This window comes from Halichoeres trimaculatus, unplaced genomic scaffold (genome assembly GCF_033239565.1).
Source record: "Halichoeres trimaculatus isolate MK-OKI-2021-1 unplaced genomic scaffold, fHalTri1.1 fHalTri1_scaffold_21, whole genome shotgun sequence".
Lineage (NCBI taxonomy): Eukaryota > Metazoa > Chordata > Actinopteri > Labriformes > Labridae > Halichoeres > Halichoeres trimaculatus.
The window spans coordinates 25,212,056-25,239,576 of NW_027437199.1; the positions used below are offsets into that span (position 1 = coordinate 25,212,056).

The 27,521-nt window shown below is 44.0% G+C and overlaps 2 protein-coding genes across 3 annotated transcripts in view; both read right to left on the bottom strand.

Annotated features, from left to right (window-relative positions):
- tafa5a (TAFA chemokine like family member 5a) overlaps positions 1 to 27,521 on the bottom strand; it is a 186,233-nt gene that overhangs the window by 146,838 nt on the left and 11,874 nt on the right. The window contains exon 1 of one of the 2 annotated variants that reach the window (XM_074698552.1): positions 1,971 to 2,601. The exons of the other annotated variant lie outside the window; for it this stretch is intronic. Within the exon in view, the coding sequence (XP_074554653.1) occupies positions 1,971 to 2,061 (91 nt within the window). The 5' untranslated portion in view covers positions 2,062 to 2,601. Of the gene's footprint in view, positions 1 to 1,970; positions 2,602 to 27,521 lie in introns of those variants that run through there. 2 annotated transcript variants of the gene reach the window in all.
- On the bottom strand, positions 2,171 to 14,529 carry LOC141810906 (uncharacterized). Its single transcript, XM_074698767.1, is given in 6 exon segments — positions 2,171 to 2,209; positions 5,445 to 5,542; positions 12,168 to 12,328; positions 12,416 to 12,540; positions 12,799 to 12,867; positions 14,524 to 14,529. Coding segments are annotated over 6 exon segments (498 nt in total).

Genomic DNA, 27,521 nt, shown 5'->3' on the forward strand with positions numbered 1-27,521 from the left:
TCAAACAGAGATAACTGGACTGTTTAAAGTTTGGGATAAAGCTGGTGAGGATGATGAAGCCTCATGGATGAGAGAGGAAACGTCTCCACAAACTCTGCTGGTTCTAAGCATTCAGAAAAACTCTGAGTTGGATGAGTGAGAGTTTTTATTTTATCTGTTGGTTTATTTATCTTTAAGTGAGAGTTAACATAGACACAGAAAGTGTAGTTTGCTACATCACAAAAGAAATGCTGCACTTTAATACAGTTTTTTTTTTTTTTTTTTTTTTTTTTTATTGCAATTTTAGACTGAGAGTTTTATTTTATTTTATTTTATTTCAGTGTTTGTTTTTTGTTTTTTTTGTAGCTTGTTTTATTTTGTTTTGTTTTGTTTTGTTTTGTTTTTTTTGTAGCTTGTTTTATTTTGTTTTGTTTTGTTTTGTTTTGTTTTTTTTGTGGGGGGGGGGTTCTTCTTTGTTTTTGTTTTTTTTTCCTTTTTACAAGGATATTTGAAAGTTCATGATAACCCAGTTACAATAATAAAAAAAAATAACCTAATGAGAAATAAAATTTGTATTGCATTTGAAAAGCTGTATTGCATTTCCATGATATATTACTTTTAATATCAGTGGTGAGTTTAGTCTCAAAAAAAGTTTGTCAATAATATCATTTATCATTCATACACACACTATGTCCGCTGCTACACACACTGCTTCAGCTGAAACAAACAATGCATCCACTGTGACAAACACTGGGTCCCTTGTAACACACACTGTACCCACTGTAACAGACTGTTTTCACTGTAACAGACACTGCAACAAGTGTAACTTACACTATGTCCACAGTAGCACACACTGTGTCCAACTTAACACACACTGTGTCCAACTAGACACACACTGTGTCCAACTAGACACACACTGCGTCCACAGTAGCACACACTGTGTCCAACTTAACACACACTGTGTCCACAGTAGCACACACTGCGTCCACTGTAACACACACTGTGCCCACTGTAACACACACTGCGTCCACTGCAACACACACTGCGTCTACTGTAACACACACTGTGTCCACTATTATACACACTGTGCCCACTGTAACACACACTGCGTCTACTGTTACACACACTGACTCCACTGTAACACACATTGCAGCCACTGTTACACACACACTGCGTCTACTGTTACACACACTGCGTCCACTATTACACACACTGTGCCCACTGTAACACACACTGCAACCACTGTAACTCACACTGTCAAGACAGTTGCACACACTGCGCTTACTGTGGCAAACACGCATCTACAGTCACAACTGTTACGGTTAATTTGTCCACTGCTAGCCGTACACAGTGAGGACAGTGAGGACAGTGGGCCCTCTGTGGGCTCATGGAGCTCTCTGTGGGCACATGGAGCTCTCTGTGGACTCATGGAGCTCTCTGTGGGCTTGTGGAACTCGCTGTGGCTCGTGGAGCTCTCTATGGGCTCGTGGAGCTCTCTGTGGGTTGTGGAGCCCTCAGTGGTATGAGACAGGTGACTGAGGCTGCAGGTGAGCCTGTAACCGAGCAGGAAACCATAAAGGGTCGAAGCAGCTCCATCACAGAGCGTGACCTCGATGTTACCCTACAGCTAGACTCTAGTGCCACCTATTGAAAGCATCTTGACAATCAGCTTTCAAACAAACACTTAATGGCGCCTCAGCCTGGGCAGATGAACTTGGATTGATGTGTTGATGGTAGCTCCTCTGTCAGAGAGGCTGGGTGGAGAAATCAGAGCCCCTGAAGGAGGCTGATCCTGCTGACTGCTCATTCAAGCTTGTATATTCAAATTAAAATAACATTAGTTTGTCTCTATCTTTAGAAGCAGGTGAGATTAAGTGTGTGATGAGGCGGACTCCATCCGGATCTAGCGCAGCGGAAAACTTCACATGAACAGGCTGTGATGAGCGCGGGCTCACGGGGGAGCAAGCAGGGTTTCGTCTAAGAGAGATTACCTTCTTGGAGCAATCGGGAGTGGATCAGGAGGAGCAGAAAGCAGCAGATCGCCGCTCCGGTCAGTGCCCACGCAACTCTGAGCAGCTGCATCCTGGCGTAGGAAGGTTTGGTGGCGGATGGAGACAGTGGTGATAGCGGGAGCGAGTCTCCAGCTCAGCGCTCAGACACGCGCTGACTCATTTTCTGCTGGCCCTGTGGTTCAACAGTCATCCTCCAGATTTAGACCTGTTAGTCCGGGCTGGGTGAGGAACACAGGGTTGGGATCGTCAGCAGAGAAAAACACTGCGCTTCTCCTCCTCTGCGCCACAGAGGCTCGAAAGAGTCAGGCAGTGAACCTCCGATCACCGTCTCAGAGCGGACATCCTCCCTCTGTCATCCGTCTCCTCCGTCACTCTGCCTCTTCAGGAGTCTGTGCTCTCTCCAGCAGGCGTCTCTGCCGCGGCAGGCTGGGCTAAGCGGGCTGCGCCCCTCGGTGGGTCTCCGTGTTCGAGTGCGCGCGGAGGTCCACGGAGATGCGGCGCGCAGATGATGCTCAGCGCTCTCCGCTGCATGTTACGCACATCTCTTCCACCGCTAGAGAGGAGGATGAGAGTACTGCCAACTCCGAGGCTTTGCAGCCCCCCCACCTCTCTCTCTCTCTCTCTCTATCTCTCTCTCTCTCTCTCTCTCTCTCTCTCTCTCTGTGTTTCACCCTCGCCCCGCCCCCTCCTCTCCTGAGTCACTTCAAAGTAACTCATTTACGCAGAGACTGATCATGGAGGAGGAATCTCCTCCTCAATATCTGTGTTTACTCTCTCTCTCTCTCTCTCTCTCTCTCTCTCTCTCTCTCTCTCTCTCTCTCTCTCTCTCTCTCTCTCACACACACACACACACACACACACACACACACACACACACACACACACACACACACACACACACACACACACACCAAACACCTGCTTACAGTTTTTTTATGATTGCATGAACATAAAAAACAAAATAATTACTATATTAATATAGCATCTTACACTCATGAAGTAAAACATTGGACCAAATTTCCATCACTACAAACAAGACAGTCTCACACTTTTTTCAGAACAATGCACATAGTGGTTTGCAAAACACTAAACACCCTTGTATAGATCAGACACAGAAGTACATCACGGTGTCACATCCTTACATTTCCAAAGCCCTGATTGATAAATCAGCACACCCATGAGCCAGCTGATTAAACACACACATCAGATGTGTAAACACATGAGTGCTTGATGTAGACACACCAATCAGGTTCGAGCATTATAAAAATGCAGCAGGTGAGTTCACCTGCTTTCAACCAAAATGGAAGGAGTCAGAGGAAGAAGGGTGAGGATGACGGGGGAATCCATGGAGGACGAGCAGGAGCTAGAGGAAGAGGAAGACCTGAAGCAGGAGGAGAATATGTTTTGTTGTGATTGTCCATGTTGACTGATTTAGGTTTTATGAAGAGAAATAAAACATTTTTTCGACAGTCTGCAGCACTGATTTTGTGTTGTGTTTGGTGAATTTACCATGTTGTATATTTGTACTTTCTCTGTGTACTTCACTCACATCAATGTAATCACTGAGAGGTGGAAAAGCTAAAGGTGTTTGAAGTTAAACACAGCAGCGTATAAGTGCTTCGAACAGACTTTAGCCTGATGGCATTTATCATTATATTGTGATATTAAGCAATCGTAAAATACTGTGTGGTTAAGGAAAACAAACAGTCTGCTCCCCTCAGAGGATGCTGACTTGGCTCTGCTCTCTCAGACTAGGCTCGTGATCCCCTGATGATCAGACGCCATCCATACATGGATACTGGAGTCTAGATGGGGCTGCAGAGTAGACCTGTGCTGCTGTGTGTCTGAGAGCAGGTGGATCCTTTGATCGGAGCTAACCCTGTGAGGCTGGCAGCTCAGCTTCATACAGTGACCAGGCTGCAGGTGAGTCTGTGAGTCAGCGTGAGTTTTACCAAACAAACATGAAAGCATGGAGCTGAGCTCAGCAGCAGGGACTTCCTCTCTTACCTACATTAATTATGCTTCTTAAAGAGCTCCTTCTGCTTGAGCTCCGGTCTCTGAAGGTTTTTTTAAGGAAGTACAGATTGTAAGGAGGTAATTTGCACCTCTTGGTGAGCCAAGCCTTCCAGTTATTGAAACAAGCAGTTTGCTTTGGAGTGCTGGTCCTGAGGCTCATTTCCAGGAATATCTACCACCCTGAAACTGATTACACATCTAGCCTCAGATTTCATTGTATTATAAACTTAAATAATTGATCCAGTTGCACATTCTGAAAGAGCCTCATCTGCTAAGCTCTCTGTTTGATGTAAGAGGGATGTCAGAATCAAGGCAAAAGGACTGAAAAGGGACCAGAAATGGAAAGACTCACAAAAAAGGGTACAACCTGATCCCTTTAGGCCAGACAGACACATAAATCCAGATGAATAATCCCTGTGGATTATTCAGGTCTGACATAGAGCAGCTTCAGTTATCAGTAGTTTATTCAGATCTAACATAGAGTAGCTTCAGTTTTCTGTAGTTTATTCAGATCCAACATAGAGCAGCTTCAGTTATCAGTAGTTTATTCAGGCCTGACATAGAGCAGCTTTAGTTATAAGTATTTTTCTTAGATGATGCAGACAGAAACCCTTGAACCCTCTATCATTGCTCCAGTTTGTCTTTTCTAAGGTCAGTCAGTTGTATTGCTGTGGGGATCTCAGGCATGGTGTGTGTCCCACATATCTGTGTCTTTATTTGAATCGCAGTGATGTGTGCAGGACTGATGGTGTCACAGCAGAAAACTGTCACCGAGTGTCAATAAACTGAAGCCTGCAGCACTTATTAGCTGATAACAGCCTCCGTTGGTAAGCATGTGAGCTATAGGGTGTGTGTGTGTGTGTGTGTGTGTGTGTGTGTGTGTGTGTGTGTAGCCTTCATAATGGTGAGAAATAAGGACCAATCTCTGCATGAGCATTTGATGCAGGTCGTTGTGTGTGTGACAGGACGGAGACTTTGCTCCACAGGGCCAAAGGTTGGGGTTAGAGTGGTGCGGGTCAGGGGGTGGGGTCGGGTCAGGGTGGGGTTTAGGGTGGAGCTGCTGTCAGGCAGTTCTGTTTTGATCTGTTTGTTCCACATGTTTTCAGGTTGAAGAGTGGAGCTCCATCTCACAGAGTCTCTCCTGTCAGGACTCTCCTCACTCCTTTACCAACATCTGCTTCAGTCTGACTCCAGTCACAGCTTCATGTTCACAACAAATCATCCCAGAGCTGAGAGAGGAAATGATGCCAAGGTTCTTTCATAATAAAAGTCTTTTTTTAACCCTCACAGGTCCAGTTTTGTCCTTTGAAAATCATCGACCCCTTTTTTGTTTTGTTTAATCACAAAAGCAGACAGTAGAAAATTATCTGGTTCAGAGCTAAGTGGAGTTTCTTTTTACTAAAAGTTATCAAATGTGTTTTTTCCTTTCTCTCTCACCTCCAACCTTCCTGTCCTCCTTCTCTCCTCTTTTCCCGTCTCGTCCTCTCCCACCTTCTCTCCTGCTTTCTCTCCTCCTGCCCTCACTGCTGTGGTCCCTGCCAGGAGCAGTGGGAGGCGTTATTCTCTTTGTCCTTTGTGCAGGTCACTGGCAGCGGTCCAGACAGGGCCCCTTCCAACAAAAACTGTGACAATGGCCTAAAACTTCTACATTCGCTGTGTTTCCCATTGTTTCCCATAGCCAATAAATCTGAAGGAGGGCTTAATCAAAGAGAAAAGCAGAAAAACATATGTCTCCCATCCAGCAGAGCATCCAACACACACAGCCTCACACTATAATCAGAGATAAGAGAGGAGGAGTCAGCCTGCAGTAAACCTCCCATCCAGCAGGGCATCCAACACACACAGCCTCACACTGTAATCATAGGTAGGAGTGGAGTTAAGCTAGTCCTGACTTAGCACCAATCTCTGGTCTGATAATATGAGGCAGCGCTGAAGTGCTAGAATCAGCTGTTTCTCCAGAAGTACCTGAAGTCACACACACACAAAGCCAAATAAAAGCTGTGTTCACAGTGCTCAAAGCCCACCAGCTTGCAATATGGCCACGTTAACTGATTTGCTTTAAAGCAGACAGGCGATGTCAGGGAGATTACGTCTAATCATACACAGCCTATGGTCTGCCCACTTTTTGGTCTGACAGCTGGACCATCACTGTTTGAACACACAAGACACCCTCCTGCTCTTCTGTCATCACATGATGGCTTCTGAGGGCTTCTGGGCTGAGGAGGACTCTGAGTAAAGACTCTGGGAAGAGACGGATCATTGCACAGAGATTCTTTAACACATGAAGAGAGGACTCAGGGGGTCAGAGCAGGGCCTCTCATTCCAAGTTGTATAAAAATAATGAGTTAACTGAAGGAAGCAGAATAAATGCACAGCACGGTAGTCCTCCATTGATACTACTGTTGTTTTGTCTGGTTCCCCCATGACAATTTAAGTTGTCACACTGAAAGTTTAAGGAGCAAAGTGTGGCATCACACTCTGGCATGCTGTTTACACTGTAAAAGTGGCTGCAGTGTTACAGAAGAGCTCCACTCTGGAGGCCTCAAAGAAAAGTCTATATACAGTCAGACGAAACGCAGTTTCTGAGTAAACAAGAGGCCAAAACACAGCAACTCCTTTGTGTTTCATTCTTAAACACTAGGTGTGTTGAAAAATATCAGTCCTGGATGGTGTTGTCGCTGTACCTGGTTAGATAACACCAGGTGGCCTCCCCAGGTACACACAAAGAACTGACCTCAGTGCTGCACTTTCATTTACATGTTCCAAAGGAGTGCGGGCTGTTTGATTGCTATAGCAACACGCGTAAAGTTGGCAGCCCAGCTAACACTAAAGACTGCAGCACCGTGGCGGCGGCACCCGGTTTTGTTTCTGCTATGTCAAGTCACGGTTAGTTTTTTGTCTGGTTTGTAGTCATCATTTCGATTTTAGCACCACTGATATATTACGTTAATCCTGCAGGCAGCATAAACCGGACATCAGAAACCACAGCTCTGCTAACATCGCAAACGACCCCGTTCACAACCGCCAGGCAAAAGAAGATGACAGCAAAAAAAGTGCAGGAATGCCAGAGTCGGCACAAAGTTTATTGTGAAGGATCTCCAGCCATTTGCTACTGTCGAATCCAAGTGGTTTAGGTAAATAGTTAATAGTAAGTCCACTTGAAGTTAGTGTAAGATAGACACACTTCCCTTACTGACACAGTTGTCTTTCACCTTCCTCTGCATCCAGGCCTCTTCAACACCATCTGAACGAGTGTTCTCAACCACTGGAGACACACTCTGTCCAGAGAGGTCTCGGCTGCTGCCAGAGAAAGTTAATATGTTGTTGTTCCTTAAAAATAACTGTTAGGGCCACATAAGGCAGGAGCAGTGCCTCCTCTACACTGTTTGCTCTGTTCTGTTTGACATATGAGTCTGTCTGTACAAGCAGTCTGTTGGGTGGCATAAGGGGTTTTTGCCATCTTCTTAGCTTTCTTTTTGCCTCTGAGAAGCATTAGTAATGCATTATTGAAGGTTTATTATTACCTTGTGGTAATAAAAAAGGTTGAATCTCTTAAAATCTTGTTAAGTCTTTATTGTTTACACAAAGTTGCATGTTGTAGTATCGATAAGAGTATCGATAAGTATTGATACCAATAAGGAGTATCGGTTTCTGTATCGGTATCGATGAAATCATAACGATATACATCCCTAGTAATAAGATGTCAGAGGGAATCAAACCATGACCACAGAACTCACAGACCCTGAAGCTGCTCCGAGCCGAGCAAACTGCATATCACTGAGTCACTTCTTCTTCGTTAAGATTCAAACAAGAACCTCTTTCACAGTTTCCTCTCAAAGTTTGATAATGTAAGATCTGAAATTTTCTGACAACAATTAAAGTTTTGTTCTCTTTCTTACCAAAGCAGCGATGTCTACCTGAGCTCCCATTGATCAGCCTTTGCTCAGCACAAAGCTCCAGTTTGTGTTTAATCAGTAATTATTGAGCTTACTGTGCCCAGCTTTGTGTGTCTGTCAATCATCCTCACCCACTGCTGCCAAACAACGTGTCCCGGGAAATAATTCATCACAAACATGTCACCTCACACATCACGTCTTTGTTCTGACTCTTCTGCTGGAATAATGTGAGGTTATCTTCAGCATCCAGGAGCGAGCAGTCTTTTTTTCGCTCTTCATTCATGCCCCACATAAAGACTGGAGTATAGATATTATAGATACAGACATCATACACAGGTGTTCTCAGCCTCAGAGGACGGACTTGTGACTATCAACAGGAACTCTCCTTCTCTACCCTCAGGGACCTTTGTCTTTAATCTGATCAATTATATTCATGAGGTCAAGATTCAAAGAGATGCAGTTTTCACCTGGTGGCTCTAAGGCCATGTCCACACGTAGACAGGTATTTGGGAATAATTTTTTATACGTTTAAGCCTGTCGTCCACACAAAACCGCAGCTTTATCTCACTAAAAACAGTGTTTTCTGAAAACTCCGGCCAAACTGAACATTTTGAAAAACTCCGGTTTCATGCTTTTGTGAGGACGCTGGTAAACAGAGTTTTCGGCTTAAATGTTACAGCTGTACAGGGGTTCATTCTGATTGGCTGGCAGGGGTTTAGGTCTAGAAAACAGAGCCCATTATGAGTTTGGTATTTCTCAGGCCACACTCACCAGCGGATTTGCCCGCTGCATGTGGATGAAATTTTTTTTTTTAAACGAACAACGGGGGGATTACTCGTTTTTGAAAATACCCAGCTATGTGGCCTAAAATTTGATCCTGTAAAACCTCAGTGTGGTGAACTCAGAGCCTGATTGTAGTTTTAAATACTTTCTTTGTACGAAGCTCTGGAGCTGTTGGTTTGATATTCAGATACGTCTGTGGACACAGTGTTGGGCAGTGATGTCACTACAAACTGTGAGGTTGGTAATTTAACTACATTTTTCAGTGATGATGTGGTACAGTGGATTTACTGAATCATTTCATCAGCTGTTTTTTGGTCATGTGGTGCAATCAAAAACAAAAATGTTACATTTTCCTCAAAATTTCAAAATGACTGGAGCTGAACTGCTGGTGAAGGAGCTTTCTGCAGCGCTCTCATCTCACACTCATCCCACTGACCTCACAGGATCAGGCAGTGAGGTCATCTCCACATGCCAACATGTATTTTTACATTTACAAATAAATACAGTTTAAACCTGTGTTAAAACCTGGGTTCAAACCTGGGTTTAAACCTGGGTTAAAACCTGTGTTTAAACCTGGGTTAAAACCTGGGCTACCCAAAGAGACTGTCAGAGTTCAGCCTTTGTGGCCTCTGACAGCCTGGAACATGTGACGTGATGTTTAACACACATGAGGATGTATTTACACCAGAGTTCGCCAAGCCTGTCGATCGCGAACACGTCAATGCTGCTGTTCTTTACCCATCAGTGATAAACACGCTGAGCTGTCCATAGCTCACGTTATTTCCAGCTGGTATTTGTTCTGAAGCTTACAGAGCCTGACACACAGTCTCTGCGAAGCCCCGTCAGCTCCTCTAATACCAGTGCTTCATGTGCAAAGCTGACTCAAAGCTTTAAATATTAATCAGCTGTTGTAATGAGGATGTCATTTCCAATCTGTTAAGAAGTAATTAAAAATCAATATCCTTTCAAATTTAAATGAACCTGTCTCTATTTTTGTTCTGAACCCACTGAAAGAGCGTTAATAGACTCCAGTAATCTGTCTCATACGGCCTCTGTGAGCCGCGCCCTCTCCTCCCCCTGACACATCATACACCAAGAATTATATATCATATATAAGTCCATTTATAATATACACAATAGGAATACAAATTAGTATGTTTTATCAATGTTTGGGATGAAAGGTTAAACTTGTGGTGTATCTTCTCCGGCCTCAACACGTGTGCTCACGCCTTGATGAAGGGGGTGAGTTCAGGTAGCAGGACCTGAACCTGGGAGCGTTTAGTCACAGCTGTGTGTTCATGTTTTGAAGGCACTGCTCTGCACACTCTGGCTCTGTATAAAGAGCCCTTTAAGGTGGTTGTGCAGAAATAATGCACAGATGACTCTGAGTCCACTGTGAGATGAAAGAAATACAGAGGAAATGGAAAAAGGAGAGGCCAGCCCGCGGACTAAAACTAAATTCAATTGTGAAATAAGGTGGATGGTGATAATATTTGGAGGCAGCGGCGTCAGACAACAGAGCGGGAAACGAAAATGAAGCTGTTGCCTTGTAGATTGCTCCGCCTCTGAGTCCCACTGCCTTTGAAAAAAAAAAGAAAGAAGACAATCAAAAGGAAATGTGCTCATCAGACAGAAGCAAAGATAGAAAACAAAGGGAGAAAGAGGAGGAGCAGAGATCTGATCTCAGAGCTGGAAGTGGACGAGGACTAAAAGCAGTGACATGAAGGGTGAGATGACTCACAGCTTGGACAAAGACTGAACCAGGACACGATGACGGGACCACAAAGAGAAAACAGAGGGAGAACTGGAGTAGAGAGAGGAGATGAAGAAAGGCAGGATGAAGAAAAAGAGAAAGAAACACAGGAGAGGTGGTTCTCCATGGTGTGGCCTCTGCAGGGCCCAGACTCTGATAGACAGCTCAAACACAGAGCCCACAGCTCAACGCCAGCAGCTTGAACCCAAAAGGAATCCAGAGTCAGCTGTTTGAACACATTTTGACTACGATCAGAATGTAGCCGCCAAAAAAGCAGAGAGGAAGCTTCATCGGGTAACGGTGATTTTCTACACTAACACCTCAGACTTACAACCAATCTGATTCTGATTTGTTTCACTCCAAAAAATACAATTTTTTTATTTTATCCTTTTTTGTAAGACAGTTTGATTTTTTTTCCTCCAAACATTTTTGCTCCAGCTGGTGTGTTTCTGGTTCCATTGTTTTAATAATTAACCCTTCACTTTTTGTCTGTGCCTGTTCTTCTCAGACTGGTTTAAAGTAAACAAATATTAACAGAACCAACAGAGAGAGGCAGAATCCTGCATTGACCCAAACCCAGGTGGAAGGTTCAACAAATCCTGCCTTTGATTTTTACCATGATGGTGCAGCCCAGTCCCTCCATTAAGCTCTGACTAATCACTCAACCCAAAGCGAACTCTACCTTCAAATCCACCCCCCAAGCACACACACAGACTCAAACACACTCCAACACAGCGTGAGTTGATCTGAACTACATTCACACAGAAACACACACACACACACACACACACACACACACACACACACACACACACACACACACACACACACACACACACACACACACACACACACACACACACACATACATTCTGGCTGGTGCTGTGTGGGGCTCCATCTGTGGAGGGAAGTTGGGTTCCTGGCAGTCCCCTGACCCCACCACCCCCACCCCACCCTATTCCACACACACACACACACACACACACACACACACAAATACACTGCATCCTGCCTCCTCTCGTGTGTGTGCAGGAAGTGTGGTTGGCTTTCTTTGCTTCTGTTTGATACAGAGGCAGCATGATGCCAGACTGCATGCTTGGCTGCTGCATGTGCAGGCACACACACACACACAAACACACACACACACACACACACACACACACACACACACACACACACACACACACACACACACACACACACACACACACACACACAGACTTAATGCTGTGTGTGCCTCCTTGAAGTTGAAGAGCCCTTCTTGCTGGGGGACACACTGCTTCCAGGGACTCAGGTGACAGGGGGCTGGGGGGCTGTGAAGCAGTCTGCTGGTCATGAGGACCAGCTCATACTGTACTTTATTGTATGTTTTTTCTGTAAAATATTAGAATACATCTCCCACCGGACACAGCAGGAGAGTCAAACTTTAAGTTCCATGAAAAGCTGAGCTGTGTTCAGAAACTCAAAGCTCTAAGTTGATGGTGTCCTCTGAAAGTTTTAACCCTCTGACTGTTGCACCTCCATCAGCAGCAGCTTCGTCAGCAGCAGCTCTGTCAGCAGCAGCTCTGTCTGCAGCAGCCCCCTCCAAAGCAAATATGTCTGCACCAGCTCTATCTGAGACAGGTCCATCAACAGAAGCTTTGTCTGCAGCAGCTCTGTCAGCAGCAGGTCCATCCACAGCAACTCTACTGCAGCAGCTTTGTCTGCAGCAGCTCTGTCTACAACTACATTGTCTGCTGTAGCTCTGTCTGAAGCAGGTCCATGCACAGCAGCTCTTTCTGCAGCAGCTTTGTCTGCAGCAGCTCTGTTTGCAGCAGCTCTGTCTGCAGCAGCTCTGTCTGCAGCAGATCTGTCTGCAGCAGATCTGTCTGCAGCAGCTTTGTCAGCAACTGGTCAATCAACAGCAGCTCTGTCTGCCGCATCTCTGTCAGCAGCAGGTCATTTCACAGCAGCTCTGTCTGCAGCTTAATCTGCACCAGATCTGTCTGCAGCAACTCTGTCAGCAGCAGGTCCACCCACAGCAGCTCTGTCAGCAGCAGGTCAATCCACAGCAGCTCTGTCTGCAGCAGGTCCATCCACAGCAGCTCTGTCTGCAGCAGCCCTTTTAGAAGCAGCTCCATCCAGAGCAGTTTTGTCTGCAGCAGCTTCATCTGCAGCTTCATCTGCAGCATCTCTGTTTGCAACAGTTTTGTCTGCGGCAGCTTTGTCTACAGCAGGTCCATCCACAGCTGCTATATTTGCAGCAGCTCCATCAGCAGAAGGTCTATCCACAGCAGCTCTGTCTGCAGCAGCTTAGTATGCAGCATTTCTCTCTACAACCACAATGTCTGTGGCAGCTCTGTCTGGAGCAGCTCCATGCACAGCAGCTCTTTCTGCAGCAGCTCTTTCTGCAGCAGCTTTGTCTGCAGCAGCTCTGTTTGCAACAGCTCTGTCAGTAGCAGGTCAATTTACATCAGCTCTGTCTGACACAGCTCTGTCTGCAGCTTCATCTGCAGCAGCTCGTTTAGGAGCAGCTCCATCCAGAGCAATTTTGTCTGCAGCAGCTCTTTCAGCAGCAGCTCTATCAACAGCAGTTCTGTCTGCAGTAGCTCTGTCAGCAGCAGCTATTTCTGCAGCAGCTTCAACTTTACTAGCTCTGTCTACAGCAGCTTTGTCTGCAGCTTCATCCACAGCTGCTATGTTTGCAGCAGCTCTGTCAGCAGCTGGTCTATCCACAGCAGCTCTGTCAGCAGCAGTTCCATCCACAGGAGCTCTGTCTGCAGCAGCATTGTCTGCAGCAGGTCTATCTACAGCAGCTCTGTCTGCAGCAGGTCTATCTACAGCAGCTCTGTCTGCAGCTCCTGCGTCTGCAGCTTTTAAAACACCCCTGATATTTACAGAATTTTAACTCATAGTTAGTGTGAGATGGAGGAAGAGATTTAAAAGAGTCTTTGTCTTCCTGAAACACATGTTCCTTCAGCACATGCTGAGTCAGAGCTGACCCATGTATGGACACCATGTGTCCATACATGTGGAGTTGAGATTGTCACACACATTTTATTTTTATTGTTGGTATATATTTATTTATGTATATATTTATTTATCTTTTCATTGGGGGGGGGGGGGGGGGGGGGGGGGGTTTGCAGTGCACATATGTATATTTGTATGTATATATAATGAGTCTGTTGGTGTTAACCCTTTAGCTCCCTCTGATGACCAACAAAGTGCAGTAATCAGCTGCTGTTGTTTATAATTCATGTCACCAGTGGTTTAGAGCCGCTGGGTTATTCTTCTCTGGGAGTGACGCAGGTCCATAATCAAAGTAACTAACCTGTGATTTACTGAGCCCTAGGGTAAACATCTGCTGCTCCTCATCTGCTCTGCCTACACTACGCAACCATTTACATGCCTCCAACGCTACAAGCTCCTTCCAACAGGCCGACAGCTGCAGGGATTTGTTAGTCCTCAGCACTTCTCACCTCTTTCCTGCAGAGCTCATCACTAAGCTTCTGAGCCCCAGAAAAGTTAGAGGGAGGGAGAGGATGGGCCCTGATTGGTCCCCAGAGTAAGACCAACAACTCCCTCTATGTACCTCCACCAACACAATCATAAATACACCTCCACCTATAAACCTCTATCAATAAACCCTCATCTGTATGCCTCCATCAGTACTCCTTCGTCAATGTACTTTTATTAATATGCCTTCATCTCCATCAACACGTCTCCTTTACTACATCTCCATCAACACATTTCCGTTAACACACCTTCGTTTACACACCTCCATTAAAACACCTCCATCAACACACCTCCATCAACACACCTCTGTCAACACACCTCTATCAACACACCTCTATCACCACACCTCCATCAAGAAACCTTGATTAAAATACCTCCATAAACACATCTTTAAAACACCTCCATCAACACAGCTCCATCAACACACCTCCATCAACACACCTCCATAAATACATCTTTAATACACCTCCATCAACACAGCTCCATCAACACACCTCCATCAACACACCTCCATCAACACACCTCCATAAATACATCTTTAATACACCTCCATCAACACACCTCCATCAACACACCTCCATCAACACACCTCCATATATACATCTTTAATACACCTCCATCAACACAGCTCCATCAACATACCTCTATCAACACACCTCCATAAATACATCTTTAATACACCTCCATCAACACACCTCCATCAACACACCTCCATATATACATCTTTGATACACCTCCATCAACACACCTCCATCAACACATCTTGAATACACCTCCATCAACACATCCCGATCAACAAACCTCCTTTAACACACCTCCAATAACATATCTTCTTTAATACTAGAGATGGGACGAAATATCATTTGGCGAAATATCGCGATACAAAACGTGACGAAATGCATCGAGTTTGAAAAAAATGGATTGCGAAGTAAAGACGTCACGTCCGGTTACAGCGCACTTGACCGAAAGTGACGACAATAAGCATTAGCACTAACTAGTTTTCCCGCAAAAAGCCGCACAATGGAGTAAAATGAGGTCGAAATTGAGGATACTCCGCCTGGATACAAGTCATCTGTCTGGCAGTATTTTGGCTTTCTCATTAAAAAAGACGAGGACGACAATAGAGCAACTGACAAGACGAAGACCGTGTGTAAACTTTGCCGTGCTGTCATTCCGTACACCACCTCCAATACGACAAACATGAACCACCACCTGCAGCGTCACCATAAAAATGTGAAGACGACCCCGGCGAAAACGAGCCTACCAAAGGGGCAGCTGACCATGGGACAAGCACTCATACAAACTTTACCCCCGTCAAGTCCGCGTGCTAAACAGATAACGAGGCTCATCGGCGAGTTCATAGCGGACTATATGGCTCCATTTAACATGGTAGAGAACAGAAAATTCATCCAAATGTTCAAGGTGCTGGAGCCAAAGTTTAAGATGCCATGCCGAGGACATTTTTCAGAGAAGGTAATCCTGGAAATTTACACTGAAACCAAACAAAGAGTGAAAGAGTGTCTCAAGAATGCAGAGTGCATCGCCCTGACCACCGACGGCTGGACCTCGCGTGCAACACAGAGTTTTATTACCATCATGGCACATGTCATCGATGTGAAATGGGACAGTAAAAGCTTTGTGTTGCAAACACGTGAGCTAAGTGAAAGTCATACGGGTGTTAACATAGCTAACGTATTGAAAAATGCACTGACAGAGTGGGAGCTAACGAGGCCACAAATTGCTTGTGTCACAGATAACGCCAGCAACATGGACATTGCAGTGCGAGAGAGCGGTCTCCACCCTCACATCAAGTGCTTTGCGCATGTTGTGAATCTGGCTAGTAAGCGAGGCTTGGCTGTACCCCGTGTCGCGCGCCTTCTTGGCCGTGTGCGAAGGGCCACCACATTCTTTCACAAGAGCACCACGGCCACCGCCATCCTGATCAACAAGCAAGCCCAGTTGGAGCTGCCTCGGCATAAACTCATCACTGATGTCCAGACCAGGTGGAATAGCTCCTATGAAATGCTCGTGCGCTACCTGGAGCAGCAAGCAGCTGTCTCAGCAGCGCTGAGCTGCCCAGAAATCCGCAGGAATGCGAGAGAAATAGACACTCTGGATAACACTGACGTATCAGATGTAGAAGACATGGTGAAACTGCTGAAGCCACTGAAGACAGCCACAACAGTTCTCTGTGATGAGAAAGAGCCCACTATTTCGCTTATAATGCCACTGAAGTACATGATCGAGCAAAGCATGTCACAAGACGAAAATGACACACAGACCATCGCCAGTATGAAAAGTGCTATCCTACTCGACATCTGGGACCGGTACTCTGGGGACTGTAATGAAATGCTGCAAGAGTGCACTGCGCTTGACCCACGCTTCCGAAGCCTGTCCCATCTGAATGATGAACAACGTGAGTCCGTCTATGCCCGGATACGAGGAAAAGCTTCAGGTCGTCACATGCAACTGAACCAGGTAGGTAGGGGGTATGCTGTCAGTGAGAGTATGAAACTGTGTCTGTAGGCTACAGCCTGAAAACGTATTTCTCATATTGTTTTTTAATTGATCTAAGTGAAAGAGAGGTGTCTGTGTGTGTGACAGAGAGAGAGAGAGATGGAGAGTGTGTGTATGTGTAGGCTACAGCCTGAAAACGTATTTCTCATATTGTTTTTTAATTGATCTAAGTGAAAGAGAGGTGACTGTGTGTGTGTGACAGAGAGAGAGAGAGATGGAGAGTGTGTGTATGTGTAGGCTACAGCCTGAAAACTTATTTCTCATATTGTATTTTAATTGATCTAAGTGAAAGAGATGTGACTGTGTGTGTGTGACAGAGAGAGAGATAGAGAGTGTCTGTGTGTGTTTGGAGAGAGAGGAAGAGAGGGATTGAAAGACAGAAATGTTTGAGCTGTTTTTTTCTATTTTCTATTTTTTAGACAAGTGACACTGATGAAAGAAGTAGGGCCAGGGCTTCAACACCAGGGACAGCAGCAGAGCAGGCCGTGGTCATGGTTGAGGCAGCACAGGGAGCAGAGCAGAGCCAGGAGGAGCCAGTAGAAGGAGAAAGGCAGATGCAGGACGAGACACAGCCTCCCCACCAAAGAAGACAGCACTAGAAGATCTCCTTGGGAGCTCCTACACTACTGTTGAAACAGTGCAGTCCAGCAGAGGGATTGAGATTGAGATACTTTCCTACAGAAACGGGATGCCAATCCCACTTAACAGTAATCCACTTGAGTGGTGGAAAGTGAATGCATATGCTTACCCCATACTTGCCCCCCTTGCCAAGGCTTACCTTTGCATTCCTGCTACATCAATCCCTAGTGACCGTGTCTTTTCCACGGCAGGGGACATTGTGTGTGCTCAAAGGTCACTAATTACACCAGAACACGTTGATATGTTAGTTTTTCTGAAGAAGAACCAGATCTAGGCCAGGGCCATGATTTAAGAGAGGCTGAGAGATAACTGAACCCAGGGTGAGAGAGGGTTATTGTTTGTGTATGGCCTGTTAGGCCTCATGTTTTCCTCTGTGCAAATCAAAAAAAAAAAAAAAAGTTGTAAGTAATATTTTTCATTTTTACTTTTTTGATATCGTATCGTGACATATCGTATCGTGACCTGGGCATATCGAGATGCATCGTATTGTGAGTTTAAGTGTATCGTCCCATCCCTATTTAATACACCTCCATTTTCACACCTCCATCAAAACACCTCGATTAACACACCTCCACGAACACACCTCCACTTTCATACCTCCATCATCACAACTCCATCAACAAACCTCCATAAGAACACCTCGTTTTACACACCTCCATCAACACACCTCCATGAACACACCTCCATAAACACACCACGATTAACACACCTCCATCAACACATCTCCATCAACACGCCTCCGTTTACACACCTCCATCAACACATCTAGATTAACACACCCCCATAAACATTCCTCCATTAACACACCTCCATCAACACACCTCTGTTTACACAACTCCATCAACACATCTAGATTAACACACCTCCATCAACACGCCTCCATCAACACATCTTTAATACACCTCGATTAGCACACCTCCATCAACACACCTCCATCAACACATCTTTAATACACCTCGATTAACACATCTCCATCAACACACCTCCATCAACACATCTTCATCAACACACCTCCATCAACACACCTCCATCAACACATCTTCATCAACACACCTCCATCAACACACCTCCATCAACACATCTTCATCAACACACCTCCATCAACACACCTCCATCAACACATCTTTCATACACCTTCATTAACACACCTCCATCAACACACCTCCATTAACACACCTCCATCAACTTATATCTTTTAATACACCTCATGCTATAAACCTTCATCAATATACCCTCATCTATGCACCTTCTCCATCAACGTACTTTCATTTATATACCTCCACCTCCATCAACACATTTCAGGTAATAGACCTTCACCTACAAACTGGCATCAATATACCCTCATCTATGTACCTCCATCAGTACTTCTCCATCAATGTACTTTTATTATTATACCTCCACCTCCATCAACATCCTTAATACACCTCCATCAACACACCTCCATGTACACACCTCCATTAATACATCTGCATCTCTACACTTCCATCTGTTTATCTCAATCAATGCACCTCTACCTCCACCAACATCATGGGACATCCAGCAACACCCCAATCAGCACACTCCCACCAAAAAACCTCCATCAACCACCATTGATCAACTCTGTTATCCCTCATAAACAGTGCTTCATTCTGTGTTGTGTACTTTGAAAATGTATGTTGTATTCAACCTTCCTGCTGTATGTTAGTCTTTATTGTTTAATTTATGTCTGCATTAATCTGAGCTGATGGATCAATATGCTGAGTTTTCATTTAGGCAAGAAAAAATCAGAGCTGTAAAGTTACTAACAATACACAGATACACCAACAACAGACCCTTCATCATGTCTAATAATCTGATCAATAATCTGATCTAAAATCTCATTAATAATCTGAATATTGATCCAATCAATTAATAATCAATCAATAATCTGAATACTGATCAAATCAATAATCTGACCAAAAATCTTATCAATAATCTGAATATTTATCCAATCAATAATCTGATTAATAATTTGATCAATTATCTGATTCTCAATCTGATTAATAGCCTAATTAATAATCTGATTTATAATCTGATCAATAATCTGATCAACAATCTGATCAGTAATTCAAATTAAATCTGAATAATGATCTAACCGATAATCTGATCAATAATCTGGTTAGTGATCTGATTAATAATTCCATCAACAATCTGCTTGGTAATCTGATGACTCCTTTGGAAACACATGCTCCCCTCTGACAGAGTGGGATTTAGCTTTTTCTGATCTTTGAAGACACCCCATTCACCTTTCAGACCTCTCAGCTCCCATACCCAGGGCCTGATCTACTGAGTTCCCAGAGAACCAGTGCTGAATTGCGTGTCCAAACTAAAAATGTCCCATGCTATCAGTGAGCGTGTTGAGGGTGATATCAGTGGCACAGATTTCATTTTGACATTGGTGGGGACATAACTAGCACCAGCACCAGCCTATACAGACTGCACATGTATCTGATAATGGAAGCAAACCGCCGTGTTTAATGAGGGATCAGCGTGTGCTAGCAGCTGTCACCATGGATTGTTATGGAGAGCAGAGTGACCAAAGAGGAAAAGTGGAGTCTGGAGTCTCGGAGGTGGAGGAATCAGACTGGTGGGTTATGGTACTAAAAACATTAACGAAGGCAAGATAATGTTACATACAAGGTGAGATGGGAAGAATTTAAAGAGCCTGGATAATAATCATAAAAATAAAGTGAATAAACATGGAGGCTGATGCTCTCTGACTGAGTAACAAGAGAAAAAGAGTGGTGTTATGGGCAGTTTACACATTAAGAATGTGTATATATAGTAAATATATGAATTATGGCTGGGGGATATATCGAACATAGTCGATGTATCGCAGATTTTTGCACGATGTATAAAACGTCTATATCGCAATCATCGAGTACAAACAGAAAACGATTTTTTTTTTCAGTCGTCAGAAAGTAAATCTTCTATGATTAGCTGGTTTCACTCTCTGCTACTCAGCCGGTGCTTCTCTCACAGCGAGCACCATGCTACCCCACCCACCCAGAAAAAATCTCCTGCGCATGTGTGTTATGATGTTAGGAGAGGAGAGAAGAAAAGTCGCTTGCACGTCTCATCAGCCTCGGGTTGTGGGATCCCGGGGCTTGTTTTCTGGAGTGTCGTTGCTTATTTTGGTTTGATTTGCTGCCTGTATGATCCCTGATTCTCTTCAAGCTCCCCACAACGAGAAACAAACACGCATGTTTTTTACTTTCACTTTCGCTTTTCAGTGCACTCTGCCCTCCTCTCTCTGACCAACATTATCCAGGTAGCTGCTTAATGTAAATAAAAGTAAAATTATCTCAATCTTTAGTTCATGATATTTTCACAGTATAATATAATATAATATAATATAATATAATATAATATAATATAATCAGTCAGTTGAATTAATCTGAATGAATTATTTTATCGGAACTAACAATATGTAACTACATAAAGTTTGGTTTGGAATAAAAGGTTTGCTAAATTTTACCTGAATGAGATTTCACCTTTTTGCATTTAAATATTAAAAATCCAACTAAAAGGTCTGCTTAAATCAGTAAACTGATGTCATTTTATGCATCAAAGGGTTGGATTTAACATTAATAGAGTGATTTAGAGGAGAAATCAGAGTATCAAGATATATATCGCGTATCGAGATATAGCCTACAAATATCAAGATATTGGATTTTGGCCATATCGTGCAGCCCTAATATGAATCCATCAGTAATCTGGGCATAACATCAGATCGTCTTCAATCCCTAACCTGACCCTCCTTCTGGCCACAGAACCCTCAGTGTTTGTGTGTAACGCTGTGTCAGTTTGGTTCTTCCTTTTTAAGGTGATAAATACAGATGTAAAAACAGCCAGCGCTAACACTTTCAGGATTGATAAATCATGTTGAGGGTGTTAAATGATTACATTTACATCTCCTCCTCCCTGAATTCTGCATGTTCTGATGATCTGCATATGTTCTGCATATACATAAAGACAAACATGCTTCATGGACTGAGCGTGCTGTTTTGCTCAAGTGACAGATGCAATCTTCGGTACACTCGGTTAGGGCTGGGCGATATGGCCTAAAAATAAAATTTCTGATTTTTTCACAAAAATATCGGTTTTCCATTTTCTGATGATTTTTTTTCCTTTTGAAGAAAACAATAAGTAAAAATGAAAGAGATAACTCAAAACCAGTTTTGTTTTAATTTTGTCAAAAACTTAACAAAAGTAACCTCTATTTGACTCTTGGAATTGAATTTTTAGCTCTTCTTCTTCTGTTTCAGTAACTTCACTTTGTAGTTTTAAAGGAGGCAGACTTATTTACATTCACAGTGAAACCTGCACCATTTTGTACATTTTGAATTTAAAAATACTGCTTGGAAAAGCGTGTACAGTACTGTTTCATTGCACTACAGCACTATTCAGTTATATTCTACTTTTAAATGATAAAAAAAAAAAAAACACTTATTTTCTGTCTAGTTTTATTTGTTTAAGGCTGTTTAATTCAAACAAATAAGCAAAAATAAATGCTATTTATTCAAGTAGGGACTCATAAAATTCATGCCTCCCCGCATAAGTCAGTGCCCTGGTCGGGGCACCCCAGTCTAAAAAGTCTGGTCCGCCCCTGCTTGACAGAGCGCACCTCGATGCTGGTGCATTATGTTGCTCTGTTCGTCAGCGGATGGATTACTGCTGAAAGGAGGATTTAGTTGGTGGACCAGAGAGAGTTGCAGGGAAGACAGGACTCAGCTTTCCCCCAGGTAAAAGTTTAACAACTTTCAGTCATGTCTGTTAGAGCCCGACCGATTAATCGGCGGGCCGATTAATCGGGCCGATTATAGCCTGTCACAGAATAATCAACATCGGCCAAAATGTAGCCGATTATAAAAATTTTGCTCCGCGGAAATTCTGCCGCTCCTGCTCCTGTCACTCCTGCTCCTGTGAGTCTGTGTGTTGGGCTGCACGCTGCCCGAGTGCCCGGCCCCTCCCCCTCACACGCAGACCATGCTTTGCAGCCGCTCGTCTCCCCCACTCACTCTCCGTCTGCTACAGGAGAGGACGGCAAAGACTTAAATTACTCCATCGTCAGCTGTGACTTTTCAAAACAATGTAACTCTACACTTTAGTGCTCCATGACAAAAACACACTGTTAAGACATGCCAGGAAGAGCATTCAAGGTTTTTTCACGTAAGTTTTAAAGAGTGTGTAACAATGTTTAACGCCATGTAAGTTGTATCTTTTGTGAGACGAACAGAGATAAATGCTACTGTTAAGTCACACGTTCACCATAATCTACAGTAAGACTATAGAACGGCGTTTTAACGTCGTGTAAGTTGCATCTTTGTGAAACGATATATGCATTATGCAACTGTTTACATGTTTACAGTTTGAAAACTTTATTTTTGAATATTTATTTTTATTATACTCTTAAAATGCAGTTTGCACTAGTTTGTTCGCACAAATTTGCCTTATTGCCTTATTTATCATTGTGTTTCCAGTTTAATTTTTCCTATTAATCATTGTGTGTTTACAGTTTGACTTCTTTTTAAAAATTCATTATTGTGTTTAAAGTTTGACTTTTTTATTTATCATTGCGTGTTTACAGTTTGACTTTCTTTCTACTTACTGTGTTTAAAGTTTGACTTATTTATTTATTATTGTGTTTACAGCTTGTTCTTATTTATCATTGGTTTAAACTACAGTTCTTATGTTGACAGTTTTTTAATTAAAGTTCCTTGTCTTAATTTAATAGTGTTTTGTCTCTGTCTTGAATCATATGGGTATTGTAATAATTTGTGTTTATATACAGTATGTGTACTGTGTATATCAATTAATTTATTATGTATATCAGCCATTATATCGGATATTGGTCGATATATCAGATATCGGCCGATATATCGGATATCAGCTTTTTTTTGCCCTCAGTATCGGCATCGGCCCCAAAAATCCCATATCGGTCGGGCTCTAATGTCTGTCTGAGCGCGCTGCTCAGACAGACATTAGAGCCCGAACAGAGCCGCTCTGTTCGCAGTCTACTTCCACAAATCATGATCCATTCAAATTACCATAAGAGGGGATTTTCTTCAGTAGAGTGGTGATGTTCTGAGAAAAACTAATGTATATTTCTTTACTATCTAAATTTCAAAATGATCACAGTACTAACTTCGAAGAGCAGCAGGTTTTACGCACGTCAATCACCTCATCAATAATCTGCAGGTGAACATAAAAGGGTCCCGGCTTTGTAAATGTTTGAGACAAAGATCTTAATCAAACTCCTGAAAAGTGACAGATTGAAAACAGAGGATTGGAGGAAAGGGATTTGAACGTTTACTGACGAGAGGTCTAGTTTATATTAACCTCTTTTGACTTTTGATACGGACTATAAGGAACACGTGTCTCTCAAGGTGCTGGGTCTCAAAGACGCACAAGAACATTTTTTTGACATTTAGGTTTCTGTTATTTTGTTAGCGAACTGTTAAATCACGCTGCAAACACGCGGAGTCAGAGCATGTCGCGGTACAAAAGGTACGCAATAGCGGGGAGAAAAAAAATCAAATTTTTCATTTTTTAAAATCGTCCACAAGGAAAAATTCAAATTAATTGATATAATCGATATATCGCCCAGGCCTACACCCGGTTAATAAATCAGCTCAGTGTGCTATCAAGTTTGCATATGTTTTTATACAAGATGGCCATCAGTACAAGGGTCTTCAATAGGAGGTCCATGGAGGTATTGCAGGGGCCTGTGACATTTTGGTTGATTAGGCAATGTGTTTTTCTTTTATTTTATTTCCACTTATTTTAGTTTTCCCTCATTTATTGTCTTTGAAGTCACATGGATGGATGCACAGAGGCTAAAGATGTTATCTTTCACTCAGAAGTGAACACATTCAGTAGCACAGCAGCTCTCAAACTGACACAGGTTTTCACTTCTAACTCCTCAAAACAGAGGAAGACACGCCTCTTTTACTGCTCGGCCAATCACATTGCTGCATGTTTCATACTGGCTCCACACACACACAAACACACATGCACATACACACACATGCACACACACACACACACACACACACACACATACATTATTCAGTCAGATTCAGGTGAAAACATGCTCCTCCTCCTCCTACTCCTCCTGGCCTGGTCCTGACTCCACGCTGGGAGCCATGACCTGCTCCTTTATCAGCACAGAGCCAGGTGCACTCTGAGAGCTTCCTGCCTGCTCTGTATCAGCTGTGCAGAGTGAGGTGTTGCTTAGGTCTGTGTGTCCATGCTGATTCACAGGCAGAGTGAATGGATGATATTTTTCAGACTGTCTGTGTGTGGACTTAACAGACGTGTAAATATAAATCTGTGTGTCTGTGTGTCTGTGTGTATTTAAATATTGGCGTGTGTGTGAGCAGGGGGATCAGATCCCCTGCCTCTCCTGGGGACTCAGGGAGCCTGTCACTTCAAAGGGGCTGCAGGGAGCCCAATGCCAGCCTGCCCGCCAAGGGGGAAATCCTGTTTATGTGGCAGGGCCTGGCTTGGCTGGAACGGCAGCTAACACTGCAGCCTGGCGCCCACTGGCTCGTTCGCTTAGCCTGCTGCCACATGGCTAGGTTTAAATCCTGAACCACAAAATGAGTCCACAGTCCAGCCTCCTCCCCCGGCACGGGGAAACGTGCCTGAATAACAGAGGGTGGTGTTTCAGGAGCTCCTGACCTCAGGCTCAGCTCTCACATCTAACACAGCAGCAAATCGGTCTCTGTGTCCAGAGAGGGACTGTTTTGCACGCTGACCTCCTGCTGCTGCACGCTGACCTCCTGCTGCTGCACGCTAACCTCCTGCTGCTGCACGCTGACCTCCTGCTGCTTTACATCATGCTCACTTAAGGAGACAACTTCACTGCACAACAAGAGAGGGGGAGAGACTTTTGCCTTCAGAGACGCAGAGGGAAACAGCTTTGTCTCTTAAACGTTTGCAGACTCTTTCATCTCCTCCAGCTCAGCTGATCACAGAGACAATTGATTGGAGCTGGGGGCGGGTTTTTTCAGGGCACTTTGTAGTCCTCTGTGGTGTTTGTGACAGGCTCCTGCTGAGGGATTTGGTTTGAAGAGGTTTGATGAGGACGGGGACTAACGCTGATGTGACGTTAACGTGTCAGGCTGCTGTGACTTTCTGAGTAACGACTGAATCGGTTTGTCAGAAACACTCAGATCCCTCCAAACTGCACCCCTCCCCTCCTCTTCCTCCTCCTCCTGTTTCAGGGAACGTCTGCAGAGTTTAATCAGAGAAGAAGAAACTGGAGGTCTAACTGAGCAGCTGCTAACTGAACAGCTGCTAACTGAGCAGCTGCATCCTGACCAGCGTCATGGTCGCATCATGGGGCACTCTGTGGCACTCTGTAGCGCTCCATGTGGCACCCTGTGTTGCTATTTGTGGCCCTCTAGAGCTCGTCCTGTGATGCTCTGATGTGTTCCTTGAGGCCCTCCATTTGGCACTATGTGGCGCTCTCTGTGGCGCTCTCTGTGGCGCTCCCTTTGGCGCTCCCTGTGGCGCTCCCTGTGGCGCTCCCTGTGGCACTTTTTGAGGTGCTCTGTCTGGTGCTCTTTTTTTACGCACTATTTGGCGCTCTTTGTGGCATGCTTTTGTGCTCTTTGTGGCGCTCCTTGTGGTGTCTGTGGGGCTTCGTATGGTGCTCTGTGGCGCTCTTTGTGGCACTATGTTGCGCTCCTTGTGTGGTGCACCTTGTTGGGATCTTTGTGGTGCTCCTTGTAGCACTTTGTGGTGCTCGTTGTGGCACTCTGTGGTGCTTTTTGTGGCACTCTGTGGCGCTCCCTGTGGCGCCCCCTGTGGCACTTTTTGAGGTGCTCTTTGTAGCACTCCATTTGGCGCTCTGTGGCACTCCATGGATACTCCTTGTGGTGCTTCTTTTGGTGCTTTTTGTGGCGCACCTTTTTGGGCTCTTTATGGTGCTCCTTGTGGTGCTCTGTGGGGCTCCTTGTGGTGCTCTGTGGGGCTCCTTGTGGTGCTCTGTGGGGCTCCTTGTGGTGCTCTGTGGGGCTCCTTGTGGCACTCCAAGTGGCGCTTCATGTGGCACTCTCTGGCACCACTTGTGCTGCTCCTTGTGGTGCTCTTTGTGGTGCTCCTTGTGGCGCTCTTTGTGGTGCTCCTTGTGGCGCTCCAAGTGGCGCTTCATTTGGCGCTCTGTTGCGCTCCTTGTGGTGATTATTATGGTGCTCCTTTTGGCGCTTTTTGTGGCGCACCTTGTTGGGCTCTTTGTGGCGCTCCTTGTGGCACCTGAGGATTTGTTAATTAGCTCTCTACATCTGTCATCTCAATGTTTTTTGGGATCAGAATATAAAAAAATCATGCCCCTCCACCAGAGTCTGACCGATTTAACAGTGGGCCGACTGAAGTCTGTCACCGATTAATCAACACAGGCCAAAATGTTGCTGATCATACATAAATTTCTCCGCTGAGATTGTGTAGCTCCTGCTCCTGTGTGTGTGTGTGTGTGTTGGGCTGCACACTGTCCGAGTACCCAGCCCCTTCCCCTCACAGACCATGCTTTGCAGCCGCTCCTCTCCCCCATTCACACCCAGCCGGCTACAGAAGAGAACGGCAACAATCTGATTTACTTCATGGTAAGCTGTGACTTTGCAAAACAGTGTATCTCTACACTTTAGTGCTCCATGACAAGAATACACTGTTAAGACATGCCAAGGAAAGCATTCAAGATTTTTTCATGTAAGGTTTAAAGAGTGTGTAACAATATTTAAAGTTGTGTAAGTTGCACCTTTGTGAAATAAACAAAGATGTATGTAACAGTAAATTTACACGTCCACCAATATCTAATGTAAGACTATGGTACGACGTTTTAACGTCTCGAAAGTTGATTTTTTTCAAAATAAACAAATGCATCTGTTGATTAACATGCCCACCATTATTTAGTATAAGAGTAATATGTGGTGTTTTAATGTTGTAACTTTGTGAAACAATGATATATGATTTATGCAACTGTTACCCCCTTATGTCCAGCATTAATATAACGCAACTACACAGCGTCTCACTTTATAATGCCATGCAGGATTAACCTGGACTTATAAATTCACAAGTTATTGTCTTCATTGAAATCATTTTTGAAAATCAATGTATTTTGTTAGAATTGTATTTATTGCATGTTTTGAAAGCAGCTACATTGTTACTTAAAATCTAGTTCAGTCCCATGCATCAAATGGAAGATGGAACTTTTCAATAGCTGGTAATAATTTGTGTTTATATACAGTATATATCCTGTGTATATCATATATATATATATATATATATATATATATATATATATATATATATATATATATATATATATATATATATATATATATATATATATATATAATGACACTCTGACACTTTGAGTTTTTCTGACTGTACGATGTGATCGATCTT